This window comes from Chiloscyllium plagiosum, unplaced genomic scaffold, assembly GCF_037043375.1.
Source record: "Chiloscyllium plagiosum isolate Xiang-an unplaced genomic scaffold, Cpla_swu_hap1 HiC_scaffold_5, whole genome shotgun sequence".
Taxonomy (NCBI): domain Eukaryota; kingdom Metazoa; phylum Chordata; class Chondrichthyes; order Orectolobiformes; family Hemiscylliidae; genus Chiloscyllium; species Chiloscyllium plagiosum.
The window spans coordinates 57423555-57450940 of NW_028270143.1; the positions used below are offsets into that span (position 1 = coordinate 57423555).

Below are 27386 nucleotides of genomic sequence, written 5' to 3' on the forward strand. Positions count from 1 at the left end.
GTAAAGACTCAAAAGGACATTAGTGAGCCTGATGGATTTTGCTAACAAACACAGTTATCAATAGATTCTTAATTCCAGACTTTTTTCATTGAATTTAAATTCCACCAATTACCACACTGGCATTCAAACCCAAGTCCCCAGGACATTAGCTGATTTCCGTGGATTAATAGTCTGCCGATGGTACCATTAGACCATCACCTCCCATAATTACGTCCTTTAATTAAATGACCTCTGATTCCTCTAAATTCCAGAGGATACAGGCCTAGCCTGTCTAGCCTTTCCTCATATGCTGTTCTGCTCACTCCAGGGCCAACTCAATCCTGAATGTTGTCCAAGTCTTGTCACGTAAAAGCATTGTTAACAAAGACTTGCATATTTATCAAGATTGGACATGACGATGTGACAAGCAGTACGGCTGAAGCTCCAATATTTCTACCGGCAGCTCAACAACTTGAAATGTCCCTGTGTATTGTACTGAGTGTTGCACCAACTAACCAGGTCCTGATAACTACTGTCCTTGCACCCCGTTACCTCATATCAGGAAAAGCAAGACAATATTAAACAGCCAGTCAGAGTCTGGCTCGGATAGGAAGCAGACAAATTGCCGATTGTGGCCACAACCCAAACAGGCAACAGAGGTTTCCTAGTTATTTTGTGGTGGTCAGTTCTGTGTTTCTTTTTGTTTTAAATCTGGCGCTCTCCAGCAAGGACTAATTGCCAAAGCCATTGCTAGCCCTGGGCTAACTTGTGCCTTGAAGATGGGGAGCTGTGGAGAAGCTCCACACAGTGGAAGTGCTGACTCACATGGTTCAGGCTCAGGTTTAGGTTTAGGTTTAGGTTCAGGCTATGTTTAGGTTCAGGCTCAGGTTTAGGTTTAGGCTCAGGTTTAGGTTTAGGTTCAGGCTCAGGTTAAGGTTCAGGCTCAGGTTCAGGCTCAGGTTTAGGTTCAGGCTCAGGTTTAGGTTTAGGCTCAGGTTAAGGTTTAGGTTTAGGTTTAGGTTCAGGCTCAGGCTCAGGCTCAGGTTTAGGTTTAGGTTTAGGTTTAGGTTTAGGTTCAGGCTCAGGTTTAGGTTTAGGTTTAGGTTTAGGTTCAGGTTCAGGCTCAGGTTTAGGTTTAGGTTTAGGTTTAGGTTCAGGTTCAGGCTTAGGTTTAGGTTCCTCTGGTGCTGTCGACAGTGTTTCCCTGGAGACGCTGCCCTTTGTAGTCTCTCCTAGGTTCACCTTGCCGGTGCCGGAGGCTGCTTTCCCTGTGGTCCCGGCTCCTTTATGATCTCGGCTCCGGCCTCTGTGATCTCGGTTGCCGAGCAGCGACAAGACGCGGCTCCGTGCCTCCCCCTCCCTTCCCCGGGACTCTCCCCACCCTGGGGGGGGCTGCCTCTCAGTGATGGCCCCCTCGGTCAGCCTGGCCCGGCCCGGGGCTCCCATGGCTCAGACGGTGATACCGTTCGTGAGGGGACCCGAGGACCGGCATTTCTTCACCAGTTTCCGGGAGCAGGATAACGCGGCGTTCGCCCGCTGGAGCCCGGACGCGGCGGCTCCCGAGGAGTTGTACCCGCTCGCCCCGCACCGACATGAGGTGCAGCTGCTGGACTCCACGTCCGGCTTCATCAGCCCCGGAGCCAGCGCCGACAGAGACAGCGGCACCAGCAGGATCCCCAACCTGGCGTTTTACAGGGAGCCGGGCGGCGAGTGGCGAGCACACACCGCCATCCCGGTCGCCGTGCAGGAGACAGGCGGGAGCCGCCTCTGGAACTCCAGATCCGTGTCCGCCGCTGCTATCCGAGCCAGAGTGGGAGGTACAAACTAGGACCGGCTCACGGGCATGGGAGAAGGGCTGGGCATTGGGGCTGAGGAGGGATTGGGCATTGGGGATGAGGAGGGCTTGGACTTTGCGGGATGAGGAGGGATTGAGTATTGGGGCTGAGGAGGGATTGGACATTGGGGCTAAGGAGGGATTGAGCATTGGGGAGGAGGAGGAAGGATTGGGAATTGGGGTTAAGGAGGAGGGATTGGACATTGGGGAGGAGGAGGGATTCGACATTGGGGAGGAGGAGGGATTGGACATTGGGGAGGAGGAGGGATTGGACATTGGGGTTAAGGAGGGATTGGACATTGGGGAGCAGGAGGGATTGGGCATTGGGGAGGAGGAGGGATTGGACGTTGGGGCTAAGGAGGGATTGGGCATTGGGGAGGAGGAGGGATTGGGCATTGGGGAGGAGGAGGGATTGGACGTTGGGGCTAAGGAGGGATTGGGCATTGGGGAGGAGGAGGGATTGGGCATTGGGGAGGAGGAGGGATTGAGCATTGGGGTTAAGGAGGGATTGGACATTGGGGAGCAGGAGGGATTGGGCATTGGGGAGGTGGAGGGATTGGACGTTGGGGCTAAGGAGGGATTGGGCATTGGGGAGGAGGAGGGATTGAGCATTGGGGAGGAGGAGGGATTGGACATTGGGGCTAAGGAGGGATTGGGCATTGGGGAGGAGGAGGGATTGGGGATGAGGAGTGATTGGGCATTGGGGCTGATGGAGGATTGGGCATTTAGGGTGGTGGAGGGGCTGAGGAACTAAGAAGGGGAAGCGGGTAGGTATTGAGAAGGAGAAGATACTGAGCATTTCAGAGGGGAATCAGCTGAGTGGTAAAAATGGGCTGGAACTGGATGCTGAATTCTGGTCCATCAACTGGAGTTGTGCTAAAGAAAATGATTATAGTATTATGCAAATGTAGTTGTCATGTAGAATCCTAACTTCTGTGCTTTTAATTTCGGACAAGTGAGGTGAATCTTGCTGGAGCCAGTAAGAGTGCAGCATTAGGGTGTGTTGGGATGTTGTGCCAACTCTGTGCCCTTTAGTGTTACAGTTCCATCTGTGGAAAGCAAGGATAAAAGTAATGCTTCCTCCAGTATAACAGAAATAAATGTCTTCAGGTTTGCAAGTGCTCTCAGTGTATCTTACTCTAAGACATTAAGCATCTCATATTCTTGCCACTGACATTTCCTACCAACATTCCAGAGTCACCGTTGTGCAAATTCTCACCAGATAAATCACAATTATAGTGGCTATGAAGATATGTATTCTATGGTGAATGGATCACTTTCTGAGTCCCCAAATTTTCTCACCACTACCAAGATACACATCTCATGGATGATGGAATACATTCTATTTGCCTGAATTGGTTCAATGTAACAAAACTTAAGAACCTTGAGACTTTTCTGACACCTAATTCGTATTCTATTCACCAATTTAAACATTAACTCTCTCCACAATGGGCACCCTCTGGTTGCAGTGTGCACTATCTCCTGGAATCACTGCAACAAGCCACCAAGCTCTCTTCAGCAGTATCTCTGAAGGGTGATCTCCATCACCCAAGATGGATTACCTCAACTTTTCCCTCCCAAACCACACACCATTCTGACTTGGGTGGAAGTTCCTTGTGCATGATCACAGCCCAAGATAGAAGGGTTGTGGAGGAAGGGAACAGTCAAAGATGGAATCTATGTTGAATTCTGGAGCAGCAGGATGTTCACCTCAAGTCAGTTTCACAGAGTTAGATCATAGGGAAAAGACAATTCAAGATGACATCATACGCAATGGTCAACAGGGATATCACATTCCTGCTTTAATTCCTGATTAGTATTCATCTGTGCAGTGATGTAGATTCTTACAGTAACATCAACCAAAATACATATGCTTTGTCAGGGACAGGCTTTAATGTTATCTGCACCGTTTTCTGATACTTTATCTTTGTGATCACAGAAACCACAGTCATGAAATAGTTGAAATGGTTAGCTATTACTTTCCAAACATTTCACTCATCCCATCAGTTTGCAAGAATTGGCAAAAGTGAAACAGTGGAATAACTGATGCTGATATGCAAAGAGACACCCTCACTCTAATTGCAACAAAAAACAGGCTGGTATTGCATAAACAGAATTCAAAGCTGCTTGTGGCAGACATTTGGCTGGATGTTAAATCTCAACTTGGGGGGAACAGTATGTTCCACTAGTTTGCAGACAGCTACTCCAGTACTCTGCAGAGAACTGTTCTCCTTCAGTCATTTGTAGAGAGCTGCTCAGTTCAGTGCATTTACCAGTGGCTTTTCCTAATTCAGTTACTTTATTATGATATAGTTTCTAGTTTTTCTGACCAATTAGTGTCAGGGAGTCTAGTGACAATTTGCATGGCACAACTGAAACTTGCATATTTAAATCTTGAGTTAAGATTCAGGAGCTAAAGAGAAAAAAAGTAGGAGATGGTGCCAAGCTTGAAAAGGCTGCACCTTCGTTCAGTGATGCCACCAAAATATGATGTGAGCACTGCAAAAAGCATGAGGATCCAGTGTTCCCTAGTGATGGGAGCAAGGTGGCATGTTTGGTGGGAAGTGAGGTGAACAGCAACCAGACCCTGCAGTGCCATATTCCTGGATACAATCTCGGAAAAGACTCAATGATTCAAACAGGGCAGGCAATGTAAGGTCAATGGTATATTGCTATCACCACAGCTGATAGTAATGCTAGATAAGTCTAATCAGAGAGTGTAATATGGCTTGATAGAGCTTGAGCTTTTATTTTAACAACTTGTTTACCATAGTGGTCAGTCACTGGGCGTATTTATAAGAGGCTGCCAGTGTACTTTTAACGAAGTAACATTAAAGTTTACTGCACACAAAAGGAAAAATAATGAACTATTTTACACCATGTAAGAACTACTTGTAATGGTCTTATTACAAATACCAGAAATAAAGATTCAATTGTTTTAGTCTCAACAATAAACTTATAGATTCTCAAATCTCAGTCACTCAGTTTCCACTATTGGTTGGCACAGCTGCACTCAGTTTATTTCTGGCAAAAGTCTGCATTGCTGTCTTCTCCAGTTAATGTATTTTCATGAGATCCTTAAACAAGCTGTTAACACAGCTCACTTACTTGCTAATGTGTTCTTGAAACTCATACATTCAGCAGCCTTGTAAATACTTTCCTATTTGCCACCATAAAACGTTCTGTTCCTGGCATTTTTCTCTGACTAACCTCTAAGTCACTCAGGACTTTGTTTCTTCTGCCATAACTGTTCTGGAGACATCTACATTGCACTGCTGCTCACATATCAGCCTTTTGTCTCTGAATGAACTGCTTCTTTCTGTGAAAAACATTCTACACTTACTCACCTTGAGGAAGGTTCTGTTTCTCTTTCTAAAATAACTTCCTTTTTGTATATGTTTCCTAGTGTCATAAAACATGGTGTTTAGGCAACCAATTATAATTTTTTTCTCTCTACAGTTATTTTATAAAGCACGAACTATTCACTTTTTTTAAGCAGACTAATTTGAATGCAAGTAAACAAATTTCTAGAGAACTAGACACTGCTCACAGAACTCAAAATGAAAGTTGCACCTCTTAACTCTTATAGTATAGAAATGCAAAACAAACTTAATCTATACATGACCAACATCACCAAAAGCATAAATTGCTGGAGAAGCTCAGCAGGTCTGGTAGCATCAGAGTTAATGTTTCGGGTTGAGTGACCCTTCCTCAGAATTTCAAAACAGCAATTTCTGTTTTTATGTCTGATTTACAGCATCCGCAGTTCTTTCGGTTTTTATTTAATCTATATATGGTTCAGTCCACTATAGAACCCAGAATTCCCAACAATAACAAGAATAACAATATGTCGTGAACCTTTATCACAAGATTAAGTTACATCCTGTGCGTGTCACTCCAACTCTCACATTCCACCATCTCACACCTATTCCTTAAACTAATTTGTATTGCAATTACACTTTTCCTTCTCTGTCTATGCCCTTTTTCACATTCTCATTGGTCTGTCCATAGCTGGCATTCACACACCACCTAACACATAAGATACTTGTCCCTCATCATCAGTGCAGGTTCATAGTTCCTTGAAAGTAAAGTCACAGGTAGATAGGACGGTGAAGATGGTGTTTAGTATGCTTTCCTTTATTGGTCAGATCATTGAGTATAGGAGTTGGGAGGTTATGTTGCAGCTATACAGGACATTGGTTAGGCCACTTTTGGAACATTGTGTGCAATTCTGGTCTCCCTCCTACTGGAATGATGTTATGAAACTTGAAAGGGTTCAGACAAGATTTACAAGGATGTTGCCAGTGTTGAAGGGTTTGAGCTATAGGGAGAGGCTAAATAGGCTCAGGGTGTTTTCCCTGGAGCATCGGAGGCTGAGGGGTGTCCTTATAGAGTTTTATAAAATCATGAGGGGCATGAATAAGATAAATAAGGTATTTTCCCTGGAGTGGGTGAGTCCAGAATCAGAAGGCATAGGTTTAGGGTGAGAGGGAAAAGATATAAAAGAGACCTAAGGGGCAACATTTTCATACAGAGAGTGGTGTGGAATGAGCTGCCAGAGGATGTGGTAGAAGCTGGTACAATTACAACATCTAAAAGGTATCTGGATGAGTGCATGTATAGGAAGGGTTTGAAGGGATATTGGCCAAGTGCTGGCAAATGGGACTAGATTAATTTGGGATATCTGGTCAGCATGGACAAGTTGGACCAAAGGGTCTGTTTCCGTGCTGTACATCTCTGTGACTCTATGACTCTAAATGTTTTCCATGCATCCATTCGACACATGCCATCACTCTCACGCATAGATCACTGATGGCAACAGTTCAGAACCCTGAAATATTATGGGTGCTTTTCGCCCTTAATTCCAACATGCATTTTTTTTAAGAGGACTGCTACAAAAATTAAACGACTGTAGGTATAAACTCAGTGGTGCCTGGCAAAAAAAGATTGTTTTTTGGACCAATGGGATATCACACATAAAGGTATGAAAGAAACTTCAAACACACTGAACTATGATCGCTTGTGACTACAAAGATAATGAAGGACAGACAACCGTTACACAACACCTCCCTGCAGATTATGTTCTAAATTGCAAGCACCTTTTGAACGTTTCTATTTGCAGATTACTGAAGGATAAAAGTTAACAGTCAGTTTCATTTCGACTGGACTGTGCTAATGGAACTGATTATTCTCTTGTGCACCAGTCTGGTTTCAAGTGTTAGTGTGCTGTAAGCATGGCAGTCAAAGAACCGACCACTGGATACCCCTGTGTTGCAGGTAAAGAAAATATCTCACTCCAGGTGCTAAAAGTCAGCCAGCAGCCAGTCAAAAGAAAAACAGGACAACAGAAGGTTTTTTTTCTGGCTTGCCCTGAATATTATAATTCAGTGCACAGTTAAAATAAAGAGTCTCAAACGAGATACAAAACTAAAGATCATGAAACTAACTATTCAACTATTAATACCACTGTTTCCAGTAATATTTGCTGCAACATCCACAAAGTTTAACTATCTACACTTCATGAACAACTCAGTGACTGATTCAAATTGTTTTTAACTTATCTCTTTAGATTCATTTTGTTTTTCTAATCAGTGTGAACGAGTGCATGTGTGTATGCATGTTACATAGAACATTACAGCGCAGTACAGACCCTTCGGTCCTCGATGTTGCGCTGACTTGTGAAACTAATTTGAAGCCCATCTAACCTACACTATTCCATTATCATCCATATATTTATCCAATGACCATTTAAATGCCCTTAAGGTTAGTGAGTCTACTACTTTTGCAGGCAGTGCATTCCACGCCCCTACTGCTCTCTGAGTAAAGAAACTACCTCTGACATCTGTCCTATATCTATCACCCCTCAATTTAAAGCTATGTCCCCTTGTGCTGGTCATCACCTTCCAAGGAAAAAGGCTCTCATTGTCCATCCTATCTAACCCTCTGATTATCTTATATCTCTCAATTAAGTCACCTTTCAACCTTCTTCTCTCTAACGAAAACAGCCGCAAGTTCCTCAGCTTTTCCTCCTAAGAACTTCCCTCCATACCATGCAACATCCTAGTAAATCTCCTCTGCAACCTTTCCAGTGCATTCACATCCTTCCAAGAATGTGTGACCAGAACTGTACGCAATATTCCAAGTGCGGCCACACCAGAGTTTTGTATAGCTGCAGCATGACCTCGTGGCTCCGAAACTCAATCCCTCTACCAATAAAAGCGAATGTACCGTAAGCTTTCTTAAAAACCCTATCAACCTAATTGGCAACTTTCATGGATCGATGTACATGGACACTGAGATCTCTCTGCTCATCTACACTACCAAGAATCTTACCATTAGTCCAGTACTCTTTATTTCTATTGCTCCTTCCAAAGTGAATCACCTTACACTTTTCCATATTAAACTCCATTTGCCACCTCTCAGACCAGCTCTGCAGCTTATCTGTGTCCCTCTGTGACCTGCAACATTCTTTAGCACTATCCACAACTCTACTGATCTTAGTGTCATCCGCAAATTTATTAACCCATCCTCTACCCCTTCATCAACGTCATTTATTAAAATGACAAACAGCAGTGGCCCAAACAGATCCTTGTAGTACACCATTAGTAACTGAACTCCAGGATGAACATTTCCCATCAACCACCACCATCTGTCTTCATTCGGCTAGTCAATTTCTGATCCAAACCACTAAACCACCCTCAATCTCTGGAGGAGGCCAAGATGGAGAATCTACTCAGCACCTCTGGCTAAAGATGAATGCAAATGTTCACACCTTGACTTTTGCTGCTGTTAAAGTCACAAATGTTCCACTTCATACAAGTGTGAAGAAAAGGAAGAGTAAAGATTTGTTGTTGCATGGGGATGTGTTGCATATTGTTAGACAGTTTACTTTGCGTTCTATATGTGAACGACGTAAATACTAATCTCAAGACCATTCTCCTGCCTTGCCCATTCCTGAATAGTAAGTGGTCATTTGTGTTTTGTAGTAATGAAAAGAATCAATGATTGACAATGAGCAACAAGAAGCTGTGAAAGGGAGGATTAGTTGTTTCCAGACTGCTCCATGATAGTTGCAAAATAAGGAGGGCAATAAAAGTGGTTGTTAGATGGTGGACTTGTGGAAGTAAACCTCACAATGACGAGTGTATCCTGCCAATGATGTACAAAAAGGGAGGCAGATTACCTGCATCACATTCCTCCATTTCCTTACCTTCTTATCTTCCTCCTCCTCATTGGAATCACCTGAATTGGCTCTGTGATGCCCATGAAAATCCAAACCTTGCCATTGTGCAGTGCTGTCTGGAGCATGGTCCTCTACAGCCAATTTGGAGATGAAGACTTGTTTATACTGCAGAAGTCTTCAGATGTGTCCTGACATTGGGAACTGCATCTTCAGTATGCTAATGGATGCTCGATGACGCATATGGTGGTCATTCAGCACTCATTGTATTGCTGTGGTGCTGCACTCCCTGCATTTCTAAGAGGTGCTATTGGTTTTAAAAAGGTAAGTATCATCTCCAAGCAAACAGCTGACACAACTGTTTATAGAGTAACAACGTGAAGAAGGTTGTTTGCCAGGTATCTTGCACACACTTGCACAAAGTTTGCAATGTGGCTGTACACCAGAGGAAACCCTCCCAATTAATGAACACTCGAGGTGATTTCTTGGCAGTCGTGTGCCATTGATTAAGCCTGCCATCTGCAGACAAATTTGATGTAATTTTGTACCCTGGCAAACCAACAATCAGTCTTGTGTTTTATTGTGTACTGCCAACTGTGAAATGCTGCATATTTTTCTGGACGATCTGGAGGCAAAAATGTTGAGGAAATGATAAATCTGACAGCCATGGGTAAAACGTATCCCTCAGTTTCAGATGGTACAAATTTTGTTACTAGGGGCCATGAATGTTTGCTACCTGCTGACACAAGACACTGAACCTCCTGGGACACTGGTGTTCTGACATGTTGACAAAGTTTGGTTTCTGTCTATGGAACTTATGTCCAGACTGTGCTCTCCAGTGGGCCACAGCTGTCTGCAGCCCCCTCTAGCTGCAAGCTGCTGCTGGTGCAAGTCGAAGTGAGACCACTGGTTACCTTGGCCCTCACTGGAAGCTCAAAGTTATACTACACAAGCTCCAGGCATGTGGTGGAATAAATCAAATGCCACAGTGGGACCAATACCTTTGAACTTTGGCAGTGTTAATGACGCTGAACTAAATTATGTAAGATAACGTTCCAGCAGAAGTACTTTGAATGAACCTTTTCATATGTGCAGTTAATTGCAGTGTGGTTGAATGTGGAAGGTAGCAGATTGCAGGAGGCTTCATGAAGTAGTTGCCATTTCAACCTCCCACCATAACTCATGCACTGCCTTGTTAAAATTCCCCTCGTGTTCCCATGTTGCTTGGGGGATACTTGATCCACTAGTTTCAGCGTTCACTTCATTCACCGCTATTACAAACCAACAGTAGTGTTTACAATCTGCAAGATTCACTGTAGTAGCTCACCCAGGTCTCTTAGACAGCACTTTCCGAGCCCAGAACTTCTATCTCTCTGAAAAGGCAGGGGCAGCAGATACATGGGACCAAGTTCCTCTCCCAAGCCACACCACACGCCATCCAGATTTGGAACTACATGATTTGATTAGATTCCCTATAGTGTGGAAATCTAACAGTCCACATCGACCCTCCGAAGAGTAACCCACCCAGATCCATTTCCCTCTGACTAACGCATCAAACACTATGGGCAATTTAGCACCTGCAATTCACCTGACCTGCACATCTTTGGACTGTGGGAGGAAACCCATGCAAACACAGAGAGCATGTGCAAACTGCACACAGACAGTCATCCAGGGCCGGAATCAAACCTGGGACCCTGGTGCTGTGAGGCAGCCTTGCTAACCACTGAGTCACAGTGCCACCCCATTGCCCAGTATTTCCAGGAGGCTTTACCTCTGTTTCACTTATCCAGTAGTGATTCAGCTGACAAGACTGTAGGAATAATTTTGCTAAGGGCAGAGAGAGGATGAGGTGAGAAAATAGAAAGAGAATATTGTTACTCACAGCAGCAGTAAATAGTGAATTTGTGAATATTGAGGAATTTAGTTTCATTATATTTGGGATCGGAACTTGATTACAACAAACTTTAAATCAGGTCGTTCAGTTGATCAGTTAGGTTACATAGCCATAGTAAATTGCGTTTGACCTGACAAAGCGTTTGGTTAATGGCTTGATGATCCTTTTTAATTCCATTCTTCCTTAACAGGAAAGTTGACATACTGGTTAATGACTGTGAATCACTACTTTTACTAATTTAATCTGTAAAATGCTTTCAATACCATTCATTGTCAGTGAACTGAACTGAGTGCGATAATGACACATAAAGTGGAGAATTACTGATTGAAGCAAAATATATTTTTTTAAGGTTGGACAAGTCCAGTTCGGGTGACCCCAGCACCGCACTCAGTTCCCAGTTCTCTCAAAACTCATAATTTTAACTTCAATGTGGATTCTCCGGGTCAGGTATGACCAGTAAATGCAAAGTTTACTTTTTTGTTTGAACTTCAATCTATAATTAATCATGTAGTTTTTAATCCTTGTCTTTTATATTGTAAAATATGTAGTATCTGTATTATATCACAGCCTTCATATGATGCAACATCTGAAATTACAAGAGATGCAACAGCAAGAAAATATATGTACTCAACCAGCATCCAGAGGTGAGGAATTGATAAGCTATGACAATAAATGCTGCCAAATTACTCTACCAAATTTGACAGTTCATTTTATAAGATTGCCTGACTCTTTAATTTACATATAGGCTTTTATTCAGGAATATGTAGCAGCATCATGCACAGTTGAATTTTAAAAACATAGTTTTAAAAGCTTTTAGTTCTTCTGCAGATTTTCAGCCCAAATTATATTCACTTAGATTAGTGATATGATTATTTCAAAGTACATCTTTTTATACTGATCATTACAGTCTTCATAGGCTAGCTATCATAAAAAGTCATGATTTGAAGATGCTGGTGTTGGACTAGGGTGTACAAAGTTAAAAATCACATAACACCAGGTTATAGTCCAACAGGTTTATTTGGAAGCACTAGCTTTCAGAGCGACGCTCCTTACCACTTGATGAAGGATAAGGATCAGCGCTGCAAAAGCTAGTGCTTCCAAGTAAACCTGTTGGACTATAACCTGGTGCTGTGTGATTTTTAATATAAAAAGGTGGCGGTAGAGTTTCCATATCATTACATAAATAATACCAATGTAATGGAGAAGTGCTCGACTTACTGTAAAGGATGGGAGTGTTTTAAAATTCTAATGCAGCCCAAAATACATAGCTTCATATTTTCCACAAGTTTATATGTTGGATTAAGATTAAATTTATAAAGTCCACAAAGTCCCAGGTGAAAACTCAGATTCTGCTGTTTGCACTGCTGAAAGAAGGCTCTTCAATTTCTGTTGATTTCCTTAGTTTTATAAACCAGACAGTTTTGTTTTCAAGTTTTTAATTTTAAAAATGTTTTCATTTATCAAGAAACCCACTTCATAATTCCAACACAGAGAGTGCTAGAGAGACTCAGCAGGTCTGTCAGCATCTGGAGAGAGAAACGTAACTTTTTTCATCTTGTATGACTTTTCTTCAGATCTATTTCATATGAAATTGAAGGTGAATGATTCATAGAACCATGCCTTTAGTGTTGCTGCCTCAAAGTCCTAGAAGTCTCTCCCCTGTGGCATTGTGGGTACCTCCACACATGAACTACAATGGTTCAAGAAGGCTGCTCACCACCACCTTCTCACAGGCAGCTGGAGAGGCGAACTAAATGCTGGGCTAACCAGTGATGCCCACATCCCTTGAATGGATTCTCAAAAGCCTCAATGTTTGATAATTTATATAAGTATCTTGGATGAAGGGATCACAATTGTCATCCAAATTTACTGATAACACGAAAGATAGGTAGCAAAGTAAGTTGTGAGGGGAAATAAGGAGGTGGCTAAGGGATAATGATAGGTTAACTGAGTAGGCAAAGATCTGGCAAATCAAGTGTAATGTGGGAAAATGTGAACTTGCTCATTTGGGCAGAACAAATAAAAACCTAACATTTTATTTAAATAGTGAGACATTGCAGAGTTCTCAGATGCATAGGGAGCTGGATGTTCTATGGCAAAAGGTTAGTATGCATGTATAGCAAGTAATTATGACAGCTAATAGAATGTTACTTTTAAGTATGAGGGAAGAGAACACCAAATTAGGGATGTTATGCTTCAGTTATAGAGGGGATTAGTGAGACTGTATCTGGTATGGTCTTCTAATTAAGTGGAGCATATAAATGCTTTGGAGATAGCTCAGAGAAGGTTTATAAGGCCAATGCCTGGAATGGATGGGTTGTGTTGCAAGTAACGGCTGGACAGGCTCAGCTTGTATATACTGGAGTGGGTGATGACTTGATTGAATCAAATGAGATCCTGAATGTTTTGACAGGGTTCATGCGAAAACGTTGTTTTCTTTTATAGGAGAATCTCGAACTAGAAGTTCCTGTTTAAAAATAAGGAATTGTCATTTAGATTAGATTATTCCCTACAGTGTGGAAACAGGTCCTTCGGCCCAACTAGTCCACACCACCCCTCCGAAGAGTAACCCACCCAGACCCATTTCCCTCTGACTGATGCACCTAACAGTATGGGCAATTTAGCATGGCCAATTTACCTGACCTGCACATCTTTGGACTGTGGGAGGAAACCGGCACACCCGGAGGAGACCCACGCAGACACGGGGAGAATGTGCAAACTCCACACAGACAGTCCCCTGAGGCGGGAATTGAATCTCGGACCCTGGTGCTGTGAAGCAGCAGTGCTAACCACTGAGCCACTATGCTGCCCCAGGCAGAGATGAGAAGGTTTTTTTTTCTCACAGAGGTTTGTGAGATTTGGGAATCGCCTTCACCAAAAGGTGGGGAAAACATAGTCCTTGACTGTTTTTAAGGCAGTGGCAAGTAGATTGTTGATATGAAAATGGAGAGATGAGAATGTGGAGTAATTAGATCAGAAAGGCAGAGCATGCTTAAGGGGCTAAATGGTCCATTCCTGTTCCTGTTTCTAATTTGTATGTTTGATATGTTCGTGAAATGTCAAAGAAGTTTTGGAAATCCAAGTATGCCACATGTACAGGTTGCCTATTAATCAATGTGCTTCTTTCTTACTTAAATAACTCCAATAGACTTGTCAAACATGATTTCCTTTCACAGAGTCATGTTGACTCTGCCTGACCATTTTAAGCTTTTTAAATGACTTGCTGTTACATTTTTAATGACAGTTCTAGCGTTTTTCCCAATGACATGTTTTAGGCTAACTGGCTTACAGTTCCTTGCTTTCAATTGTTCTCGTTTCTTGAATAGACGTGGAACATTTGTGAATTTTCAATCCGCTGGAACTTTTTCAAGATCTAGGGAAGTCTGGATCATTATGATCAATGCGTCCATTACCTCTGCAGCTAGAACCACTTCTTTTATGACATGACTTCTTTTAAGATGCAGGCAATCAGATCCTGGGTACATGTCAGCCTTTAGTTCAGGTAGTACATGTACTGTTTCTGATTAGAGATTCAGTACACAGGTAAAGAGAGACATATGATATTATGGGTCAACCGACTTTCTCCTGTTGTTCGTCAGTCAGATACATCACTTCTGCACAGTAGGAAAGAAGTGTGAAACCATTTTATGGTTTGAAGCTCTGAGTAGATTCCTTGAAATCTCAGCTGCCACTTCAAAGCACTACTGAAGCAAATGTTGCACTGCTGGACAGGCAGTTGTTTTGAATAAGACATTGCAATAATGATAGTACCTTTAACATAATAAACCTTCCCAAGGTGCCAATTTACATTGTTATCAAATACATTTTGTTACAGCAATGGGAGACATTAGGACAGATGACAAAAATGTGGCCAGCATTTAGTGCCTGTTCCTATCGCCCTTGAGAAGGTGGTGATGACCTGCCTTCTTAAACGACCACAGTTCACATGCTGCAGGTACACTCACAATGACATGAGGGAGGGAATTCCTGGATTTTGGCCCAGCAATACTGAAGGAATCAGAGCAAGACTTATACACCTAATGGTAAGGTCCTGGGGAGTGTTGCTGAACAAAGAGACCTTGGAGTACAGGTTCATATCTCCTTGAAAGTAGAGTCGCAGATAGATAGGATAGTGAAGAAGGCGTTTGGCAAGCTTTCCTTTATTGGACAGAGAATTGAGTACAGCAGTTGGGAGGTCATGTTGTGGCTGTGCAGGACATTGGTTAGGCCACTTTGGAATATTGTGTGCAAGCCTGGTCTCCCTCCTATTGGAAGGATGTTGTGAAACTTGAAAGGGTTCAGAAAAGATTTACAAGAATGTTGCCAAGATTGGAGGATTTGAGCTACAGGGAGAGGCTGAATAGGCTTGATCTGTTTTCCTTGGAGCATCAGAGGCTGAGGGGTGACCTTATAGAAGTTTGTAAAATCATGAGGGGCATGGATAGGATAAATAGACAAGATCTTATCCCTGGGTTGGGGGAGTCCAGAATTAGAGGCCATAGGTTTAGATTGAGGGGGGAAAGATTTAAAAGGGATCTAAGGGGCAACGTTTTCACGCAGAGGGTGGTGTGTGTATGGAATGAGCTGCCAGAGGAAATGGTGGAGACTGGTACAATTACAACATTGGATGGACATATGAATAGGAAGGTTTTACAGGGATATGAGCAAGTGCTGACAAATGGGACTAGATTATGTTATGATATCTGGTCGGCATGGACGAGTTGGACCAAAGGGTCTGTTTCCATGCTGAACATCTTTATGACAGTATGAATGGCAATATATATCCAAGTCAGGAAGATGAGTGGCTTGGAAGGAAATTTGCAGATGGTGATATTTTCATGTACCTGCTGCCCTTTTCCTTCAGAGTGGGAATAGTCGGGGGTTTGGAAGGTTCCGGCACTGATCCCTGTGACATATTACTTTTTGTATTGCCAACAAGAAAATGACCCATTTAGCCAACTGTTTTTTTTCTATTGGCTGGCCAGACTTCCATCCATGTCAGTATGTTACCCCACAGCATAAACTTTTATTTTCTATAATAACTATGATGTTGCATCTTTTCAAATATCTTCTGGAAATCTGCATCCAGTGGTCTGCTGTATCTACTGGACAGGCTGTTTCTTCAAAGAACTCCAATAATTTGGGTAAACGTGATTTCCCTTTCTCAAAGCCATGTTGATTGTGCATGATCACATTGATTTTTTTTTCTAAGTGCCCTCCTATAATATCTTAATAATAACTTTCAACATTTCTCTATGACAAATGTCAAAGCCAGGTAGCCTGTAATTTCCTGCTTTTTGAATAAAGGAGTTGCATTCTTTACATTTTATCTTAAAATCTAATGGAGCCTTTCTTGACTCTAGGGAAGTTTGTAAAAATAAAATTATTGGGCCAACTATCTCACTAGCCATTCCTTTTAAAACCCAAGGATGAACTCCAGCAAGACCCTAGGACTTGTCAACTTGTTACTCCAGCAATTTGCTCAGCACCATTTCCCTGGTGATCGTAATTTTCTTGTGTTCTTTTCTTCATCCCATTTCCTCATATACGACTATTTTTATATGTTACTTAAATGTTATCCAAGTGAGGATAGATGTAAAATGCTTATTTCATTCATTTGCTATCTCCTTATTTTCCCTTATTGATTAACCCAACTCACTTTATCTCCGACCGATATGCACTTAATGAACTCTTGTCTTTTTAAAAGCATCTATAAAATCTCTTAATATCTGGTTTAATTTTTTGAGCTCACTTTCACCATCCTCTAATTTTTTTTCCTATATTGATCAGTCATTCTTTCCTGTTTTCATATGCTGTCTATCCTTCTGACATGTTGTCCATCTTTGCCCAATGACATGCCTTTTCTTCAACTGAAAACAATAATTGCTGGAGATCACAGTGAGCTAGGCAGCATCCATGGGGAGAAAGCAAGCTAATGTTTCAAGTCTAGATGACTCTTCTTCCCCTTTTAGCTCTGATGAAGAGTCATCTAGAGTCAACACGTTAGCTTGCTCTCTTTCCATGGAGGCTGCCTAGCCCACTGTGATCTCCAGCATATTTTGTCTTTAGTTCAGATTCCAGCACCTGCAGTAATTTGCTCTTCACTATTTTTACCTATTTTAGTTAGCTATGGATCATAGGTCCTCCCCATGGATTTGTTCTTTCTTGTTTAAGTCTATCTATTCTATGTAATCTCAGATATCCCCATAAATGTCTGTCACTGCTTCTCCATGACCTATCCCTTAACCTAATTTATCAGTTCAGTTTAGCTATCTCTGCTTTCATGCCCTTATAATTTACCTTATTTCTGTTTTGAATTCGAGTCTTGGACTCACTGAAATTGAATGTAAAATGCAGTCATATTATTATCACTGCTACTTAGAGGCACATCACAAGAAGGTCTTTAATTAATCTTATCTCACTGCACAATACCAGTTCTGGTACGGACTATTGTCTAATTGGTTTCAGAATGTGCTATTCAAAACAATAATCATGAAAACACTGGACAAATTTCTCATCTAAGTTACCTTTGTACACCAGTTGTTCACAGTCTAAATGTAGATTAAAATCCTCATGGTTTTTCCTGTACCACTGTTCCTATTCTTTGTTTGTTGATATTCCATTCGATCTTGTGGTTGCTGCTGGAAGACCTGTATACCACTCCCTCAAATGATTGCCTTTATTATTTTTCATCTCTAGTCTAACTGCATCCATAAACTGGTTTTTTAAACTTAGGTTATCCCTCACTATTCACCATTTAACAGATTACCCTTCCATCCCCTTCCTAAATGTCCTGTATCCCTCAAAATTCAACTCCCAACCGATGTCATCCTGCAGTCATGACACTGTAATGGCTATCCGATCACATTTGCCTGATCAGTTCATGTTGCTTTTAGATACAGAGCTTTCAGGGTTGTCCTTTTGATTATTTTTGTATAGTTAGTCAAGGGCAGTCTTCGATATCAGCCCTGAGGCTTGGACACAGTCAGTTGCCCATTTAAGTTTGTCATGGTCAAAATCCTCTTCACACAGGCGGTGAGGAGCTGACTGTTGGTCAGCTCCCCAACCGTTTTAGCTCTTTCTTCCATATGAAGGGCTGTTTTCTCCTGAAATGAGAGAAAGGGGGGGATTTGAGAAAGATGATAGTGGTTAGCGCAGCTGGTAGTGCTGGTGCTGGTGGGGGGAAAGAGGTGAGATGTCTTGAGCAAGTGAGTAGGCAGCACAGAGGACAATGCAGGTTTGTGGGAAGGGGTATTGGGATGGGTGAGAGTGAAGAAAGATATTGCAGGCAATAATGAGAGTATTAAATTATGAGCCTTGCTGGGAGGTGGATGCCTTAGCAGAGATAGAATGAGTGTGAGGTAAGAGAGAGAAGACGTTGGTACTTACCCTGGCTGAAGAGAGATACTACTAGGAATTCCTCCAATGGCTGAGACCACAATGACCAGGGTGGTGGCCAGGCTGACAGGCACTGGTGTCATTGTATTGTCTACCAATCCTAGGGGAAGGAAGTCGTCCCTGGTCTACATCACCGCATCCACCAGGACTTCCAGGTGCCTGTCCGCAGTCAAGACACAAATTTTCTCTTAACTGCCTCATGTGGGGAAAATGGGGCAAACCATGCAGCTCAGCTCCAGACTAACTGGACTTGTCCATGATTAAGGAAGCCAATTCAATATTGGTGTTTATTGAAAGGGGAATATAATATTAAAAGCGGCCAAGTGTAGCTCTGTAGGGCCTTGCATCTGGGCAGCTTTCCTACTTAAGAAAGGACTTAATTACAATAGAAACAATTCTGAGAAGGTCAACATGACTCATTCCTGGGATGAGGGGATTATCCTATAAGGAATGGTTGAACAGGTTAGGCCTATACTGATTGGAATCTCGAAGAATGAGAGGTAACCTTATGTAAATATTAAAAATCCTTCAGAGACTTGACAAGGTGAGTGCTGAGATTTTTGTCCCTGTGAGGGAATACAAAACCAGAGAATACAGTTTAAAATTAGACGTCTCCCATTTAATTTTGGGATGGGTATTTTGTAATTTGGGAGGTAGTGTGTCTTGTCCCCCTCCCAGAAAATAAAAGCAGTTAAACGGGTAAATGAGACATTCAGTTGTGACTGGCCTTGTATTACTTCAAAGTGGAGAACCAGTAAAGACATCAGTCACACCAGTATGTCTCAGGTTAAATTTGTTTTTTACTTTTTACCCTTCTGGGGTATTCCCACCCCTCAGTGTGCATTAGCTCTCACTTAAGAAATATCTTGATCTTAACATTTTTTACTCTTGTTTCCAAATTCCCCCAAGGCCTTGCCTCTCCTTATCTCTTCCAACCTAACGACCCTCTGAGACATTTATGGTGGTGCCTAAACTAATCCGAAATTGGCGGCCAGGCCTTCAATTGTGTCGCTTCTGACTCTGGAATGTTCTCATTATGCCTCCGCTACTTCACTTTCCTCTTTTAAGATACTTCTTTCAACCAATCCCTTCAACCGAGCTTTTGATTCCTAGACCCATTGTTTTTCAATGCTCCTGTGAAGCATCATGGGATTGTTTTTTACTTTAAAGATGCTATATAAATATAAATACTTTATGAAGAGAGAAACAGAAAATGGGGAGAAAATATGGTAACCTCTTACATTATATCATTACTTTGCTGTATATTGCCCTGATTCAAGCTTCTCACTGCCATAAACATATCCTACATGCTGTTGTACAATGCCAAAGGGTCATTATGTATGGCTGCACTTCTCTTCTTCCTGTCAATAAACTTATTTGACCCTATATACAGTCTGTCTCTGTCACTATCATGATACTTGTCATCTGCACTTTTCCCTATTCACAACATTATGGGCTTGCTTCGACAAGGTTAACTTCACCAAACCTTTACATCTCAACTAATTTCCCCAGTATTCAACATCAAACCGCACAGCACAGAGTTGGGTAAATCCTGTTTGATTTTCACACCTAAAGAAAACAGGAAATTTTATGCTAAACCTGTACCCATCCATGTCACAAAGTAACTGTTCATATTAATAGAAGAATTGAAAATGAGAAGATACTGATGAAAGATGACTGACAAAAGAAGCATACGCAATATGAGAGAGCAACTGTCTTAAACAATGAACTGTTAGAACCTGGAATGTATTGCCTGAGAATGCAGTGGAAGCTAATTTGATTGTGAGTTTCAAAAGAGAATTGGATAATTATCTGAAGAATCATTGACTTCAGGTAAATTGCCCTGACAGAGCACCAGTACAGGCATGCTGTGCTGATTGGTCTGAAAGGTCTCCTTGTGTTTTATAAGCACTGTATGATTCATAAGAGTTCCTGAGAAAGCTGAAAGTATTAAAAATTCATCGCTTCTTTATCTGAGCAATGGAATGTGTAGTATAAATAAAAAAAGTGATATTTATAAACGTAAATTTTAAATTAGTTAGATCGTCCAAACTTTTTTACATTGTGATAGTTTTACTTTGTGAGTTTTAAGTTTTCAGTTTCATTGGCTTTGTATCCAAGTAATTTCTAATTGTGTCTTCAGATTATGTATATATTGAATTATTTCAATCTATTAGAACATTCTGAAGCTCAATGTATTCTTTCATATGGTGCTGTAGGAGCATGCTCCTGGGTTTATAATCCAGAGGCCTAGGCTACTGCCAATGGACGTGGAATTAATTCCCACTAATGCAGCTGGTGGAATTTGAATTCGTTTATTAAATCTGGAATATAAAATTAGTCTCAGCAGTAGTAACTGTTAAACTATCATCAATTCTTATAAAGACCCATCCAATGCCATTAACAGAAGGCAGTATGGTGTTGATACCAAGTCTGGCTGACAAACCCCCAGCAATCTGTTCTATCCATTGAAATAGAGAACAAGTCACTCAGTTTGAAGGGAAATTAGACATGTACAACAAATGTTGGCCTTGCCAGCAATGCCCATTTCCCATTTTAGAAAGAGGTTAAGCTGTACAAAATTTCACTTCCTGAAACACCGAATTAATTTTTAGTCAACTTCACTGAGGTCAGTGGAGCATTTGTTAATATTTATTGGTTTCTCAATTGATGATTTTTATCTGTTCATTTCTGTCAGATTTTAATGCACACTGTACTGTATACTTTTCCACAATGCACAGGAGTTATGAGGAGGTTAATTGGGACTGTAAGTTGGGACCAAAAATCAAACCAGAAGATGCGATACAGGACAAAATAGCTGACCCTGTATCACGACATGCTACTTTAAAACGATATGATTCAAGCCCTCATATGTGGCAGGTAAATATTTAGTATTTTCTCTTCTTTAGAGGTGTTAAGGAACATGTACAGGTATTGATGACCCTATGAATTCTTCCGCCCAGCCCTTTCGCCCGATAAAGCACCCATACTGACATCCATCACTCACACTAACCCCACATCACTCACACTGACCTCACATCACTCACACTGACCTCCATCACTCACACTGACCCCACATCACTCACACTGACCTCACATCACTTGCACAGAGCTCCATCACTCACACTGACCCCACATCACCCACACTGACCCCACATCAGTCACAGTGACCCCACATCACTCACACTGACCTCACATCACATTCACTAACCTCCATCACTCACACTGACCCAACATCACTCATACTGACCTCCATCACTCTCACTGACCTCCATATCTCTCACTGACCTCCATCACTCATACTGGCCTTGCATCCCTTACACTGACCACACATCACTCACACTGACCCCACATCACTCACACTGACCTCCATCACTCACACTGACCCCACATCACTCACACTGACCCCACATCAGTCACAGTGACCCCACATAACTCACACTGACCTCACATCACACTCACTAACCTCCATCACTCACACTGACCCAACATCACTCATACTGACCTCCATCACTCTCACTGACCTCCATATCTCTCACTGACCTCCATCACTCATACTGGCCTTGCATCCCTTACACTGACCCCACATCACTCACACTGACCCCACATCACTCACACTGACCTCCATCACTCACACTGACCTCACATCATTCACACAGACCTCCATGCCTCTTCCTGACCTTGCATCACTCACACTGACCCCATATCACTCACACTGACCTCCATCACTCACACTGACCCACATCACTCACATGGACCACACATCACTCTCACTGACCTCACATCACTCACACTGACCTCCATCACTCACACTGACCCCACATCACTCACACTGACCTCACATCACTCTCACTGACCTTGCATCACTCACACTGACACCACATCACTCACACTAACCCCACCTCACTCACGCAGACCTCCATCATCACTGACCTCACATCACTCTCACTATCCCTGCATCACTCTCACTGACCTCGCATCAGTCACACTGACCTCCATCACTCACACTGACCTCGCATCACTCATATAGACCCCACATCACTCTCACTGACCTCGCATCACTCACACTGACCCCACATCTCTCACACTGACTCCACATCATTCACACTGACCTCCATCACTCACACTGACCCCACATCACTAACATTGACCCCACATCACTAACATTGACCCCACACCAATCACATTGACCTCGATCACTCAGACTGACCCACATCACTCTCACTGAAATTGCATTACTCACACTGATCCCACATCACTCACATCGAACTCTATCACTCACACTGACACCACATCACTCTCACTTACCTCCATCACTCACTAACCTCAATCACTCAAACTGACCCTACATCACTCTCACTGACCTTCCTCACTCACTAACCTCCATCACTCACACTGACCCCACATCACTCACACTGACCTCCATCACTCACACTGACCCCACATCACTCACAGTGACCCCACATCACTCACACTGACCTCGATCACTCAGACTGACCCACATCACTCTCACTGAAATTGCATCACTCACACTGATCCCACATCACTCACATCGAACTCTATCACTCACCCTGACACCACATCACTCTCACTTACCTCCATCACTCACTAACCTCAATCACTCAAACTGACCCTACATCACTCTCACTGACCTTCCTCACTCACTAACCTCCATCACTCACACTGACCCCACATCACTCACACTGACCTCCATCACTCACACTGACCCCACATCACTCACAGTGACCCCACATCACTCACACTGACCTCGATCACTCAGACTGACCCACATCACTCTCACTGAAATTGCATCACTCACACTAATCCCACATCACTCACATCGAACTCTATCACTCACACTGACACCACATCACTCTCACTTACCTCCATCACTCACTAACCTCAATCACTCAAACTGACCCTACATCACTCTCACTGACCTTCCTCACTCACTAACCTCCATCACTCACACTGACCCCACATCACTCACACTGACCTCCATCACTCACACTGACCCCACATCACTCACAGTGACCCCACATCACTCACACTGACCTCGATCACTCAGACTGACCCACATCACTCTCACTGAAATTGCATCACTCACACTGATCCCACATCACTCACATCGAACTCTATCACTCACACTGACACCACATCACTCTCACTTACCTCCATCACTCACTAACCTCAATCACTCAAACTGACCCTACATCACTCTCACTGACCTTCCTCACTCACTAACCTCCATCACTCACACTGACCCCACATCACTCACACTGACCTCCATCACTCACACTGACCCCACATCACTCACAGTGACCCCACATCACTCACACTGACCTCGATCACTCAGACTGACCCACATCACTCTCACTGAAATTGCATCACTCACACTGATCCCACATCACTCACATCGAACTCTATCACTCACACTGACACCACATCACTCTCACTTACCTCCATCACTCACTAACCTCCATCACTCACACTGACCCCACATCACTCACACTGACCTCCGTCACTCACACTGACCCCACATCACTCACAGTCACCCCACATCACTCACACTGACCTCGATCACTCACACTGACCCACATCACTCACACTGACCTCAATCACTCACACTGACCCCACATCTCTCACACTGACTCCACATCATTCACACTGACTCCACATCATTCACACTGACCCCACATCACTCACACTGACCCCGCATCACTCTCACTGACCTCGCATCACTCACACTGATCTCCATCACTCACACTAACCTCGATCACTCACATTGACTCACATCACTCACACTAACCCCACATCACTCACACTGACCCGCATCACTCTCACTGACCTCGCATCACTCACACTGATCTCCATCACTCACACTAACCTCGATCACTCACATTGACTCACATCACTCACACTAACCCCACATCACTCACACTGACCCCGCATCACTCTCACTGACCTCGCATCACTCACACTGATCTCCACCACTCACACTGACCCCGCATCACTCACACTGACCCCGCAACACTCTCACTGACCTCGCATCACTCACACTGATCTCCATCACTCACACTGACCTCGATCACTCACATTGACTCACATCACTCACACTAACCCCACATCACTCACATTGCCCCGACATCACTCACACTGACCTCGATCACTCACATTGACCCCACATCACTCACACTCACCCCACATCACTCACACTGACATCCATCACTCACACTGAACTCTATCACTCACACTGACCCCACATCACTCTCACTGACCTCCATCATCACTAACCTCAATCACTCACACTGACCCCACATCACTCACACTGATCTCCAACACTCACACTGACCCTGCATCACTCACACTGACCTCCATCACTCACACTGACCTCTATCATTCACACTGACCGCCATCACTCACACTGACCTCTATTACTCACACTGACCTTCATCACTCACACTGACCCCACATCACTCTCACTGACCTCGCATCACTCAGATTAACCTCCATCACTCACACTGACCCCACATCACTCACACTGACTCCGTCACTCTCTAACCTTGCATCACTCTCAATGACCTTGCATCACTCACACTGACCTCCATCACTCACTAACCTCACATCACTGACACTAACACTGCATCACTCACACTGATCTCGATCACTCACATTGACCCCACATCACTAGCACTGACCTCGCATCACTCTCACTGACCCCACATCACTCTCACTGACCTCGATCACTCACATTGACCCCACATCACTCACACTGACCCCACATCACTCTCACTGACCTCACAACACTCACACTGACACCACATCACACACACTGACCCCACATCACTCACACTGACCTCGATCACTCACACTCACCCCACATCACTCACACTGACATCCATCACTCACACTGAACTCTATCACTCACACTGACCCTGCATCACTCACACTGACCTCCATCACTCACACTGACCTCTATCATTCACACTGACACTGCATCACTCACACTGACCACCATCACTCACTAACCTCAATCACTCACACTGACCCCACATCACTCACACTGATCTCCAACACTCACACTGACCCTGCATCACTCACACTGACCTCCATCACTCACACTGACCTCTATCATTCACACTGACCGCCATCACTCACACTGACCTCTATTACTCACACTGACCTTCATCACTCACACTGACCCCACATCACTCTCACTGACCTCGCATCACTCAGATTAACCTCCATCACTCACACTGACCCCACATCACTCACACTGACTCCGTCACTCTCTAACCTTGCATCACTCTCAATGACCTTGCATCACTCACACTGACCTCCATCACTCACTAACCTCGCATCACTGACACTAACACTGCATCACTCACACTGATCTCGATCACTCACATTGACCCCACATCACTAGCACTGACCTCGCATCACTCTCACTGACCCCACAATACTCTCACTGACCTCGATCACTCACATTGACCCCACATCACTCACATTGACCCCACATCACCCTCACTGACCTCACAACACTCACACTGACACCACATCACACACACTGACCCCACATCACTCACACTGACCTCGATCACTCACACTCACCCCACATCACTCACACTGACCTCTATCACTCACACTGACCCTGCATCACTCACACTGACCTCCATCACTCACACTGACCTCTATCATTCACACTGACACTGCATCACTCACACTGACCACCATCACTCACACTGACCTCCATCACTCACACTGACCTCCATCTCTCACACTGGCCTTGCATCACTCTCACTGACCTCGCATCACTCATACTGACCCCACATCACTCACACTGACCTCCATCACTCACTGACCTCGCATTACTGACACTGACCCTGCATCACTCACACTGACCTCGATCACTCACATTGACCCCACATAACTCTCACTGACCTCCATCACTCATTAACCTCAATCACTCACACTGATCACACATCACTCACACTGACCTCCAACACTCACACTGACTCTGCATCACTCACACTGACCTCCATCTCTCACACTGACCTCCATCACTTACACTGACACCACATCACACACACTGACCCCACATCACTCACATTGACTCCATCACTCTCTGACCTCGCATCACTCTCACTGACCTCGCATTACTCACACTGACCCCGCATCACTGACACTGACCCCGCATCACTCTCACTGACCTCGCATCACTCACACTGATCTCGCATCACTCACACTGATCTCCATCACTCACACTGACCTCGATCACTCACATTGACTCACATCACTCACACTAACCCCACATCAGTCACATTGCCCCGACATCATTCACACTGACCTCGATCACTCACATTGACCCCACATCACTCACACTCACCCCACATCACTCACACTGACATCCATCACTCACACTGAACTCTATCACTCACACTGACCCCGCATCACTCAAATTGCCCCCACATCACTCACACTGACCTCGAACACTCACACTGACCCCACATGACTCACACTGACTTCCAACACTCACACTGACCCCGCATCACTCACAATGACCCCCATCACTCACACTGACCTCTATCATTCACACTGACACTGCATCACTCACACTGACCTCCATCACTCACACTGACTTCTATCACTCACCCTGACTTCCATCACTCACACCGACCTCTATCACTCATACTGACCTCCATCACTCACACTGACCTCCATCACTTACACTGACCCCACATCACTCACACTGACCTCGATCACTCACACTGACCCCACAGCACTCACACTCACCCCACATCACTCACACTGACATCCATCACTCACACTGAACTCTATCACTCACACTGACCCCACATCACTCTCACTGACCTCCATCACTCACTAACCTCAATCACTCACACTGACCCCACATCACTCACACTGACCTCCAACACTCACACAGACACTGCATCACTCACACTGACCTCCAACACTCACACTGACCTCCATCACTCACACTGACCTCCATCACTCACACTGACCTTCATCACTCACACTGACCCTACATCACTCTCACTGACCCCACATCACTCACACTGACCTCCATCACTCACAGACCT

General features: G+C 43.7%; 1 protein-coding gene across 3 annotated transcripts in view; it reads left to right on the forward strand.

Annotated features, from left to right (window-relative positions):
- Positions 1–1258: 1258 nt before the first annotated feature.
- The window catches only part of spmip7 (sperm microtubule inner protein 7), a 71589-nt gene continuing 45461 nt past the window's right edge, over positions 1259–27386 (forward strand). For 2 of the 3 annotated variants that reach the window (XM_043690098.2, XM_087987192.1), the window contains exons 1-4: positions 1259–1796; positions 11237–11334; positions 11455–11531; positions 21027–21165. In XM_043690098.2, coding sequence (XP_043546033.1) covers positions 1385–1796; positions 11237–11334; positions 11455–11531; positions 21027–21165 — 726 coding nt within the window. In that variant the 5' untranslated portion in view covers positions 1259–1384. The remainder of the gene's footprint in view (positions 1797–11236; positions 11335–11454; positions 11532–21026; positions 21166–27386) is intronic. The other variant, XM_087987193.1, reaches the window with a different exon arrangement.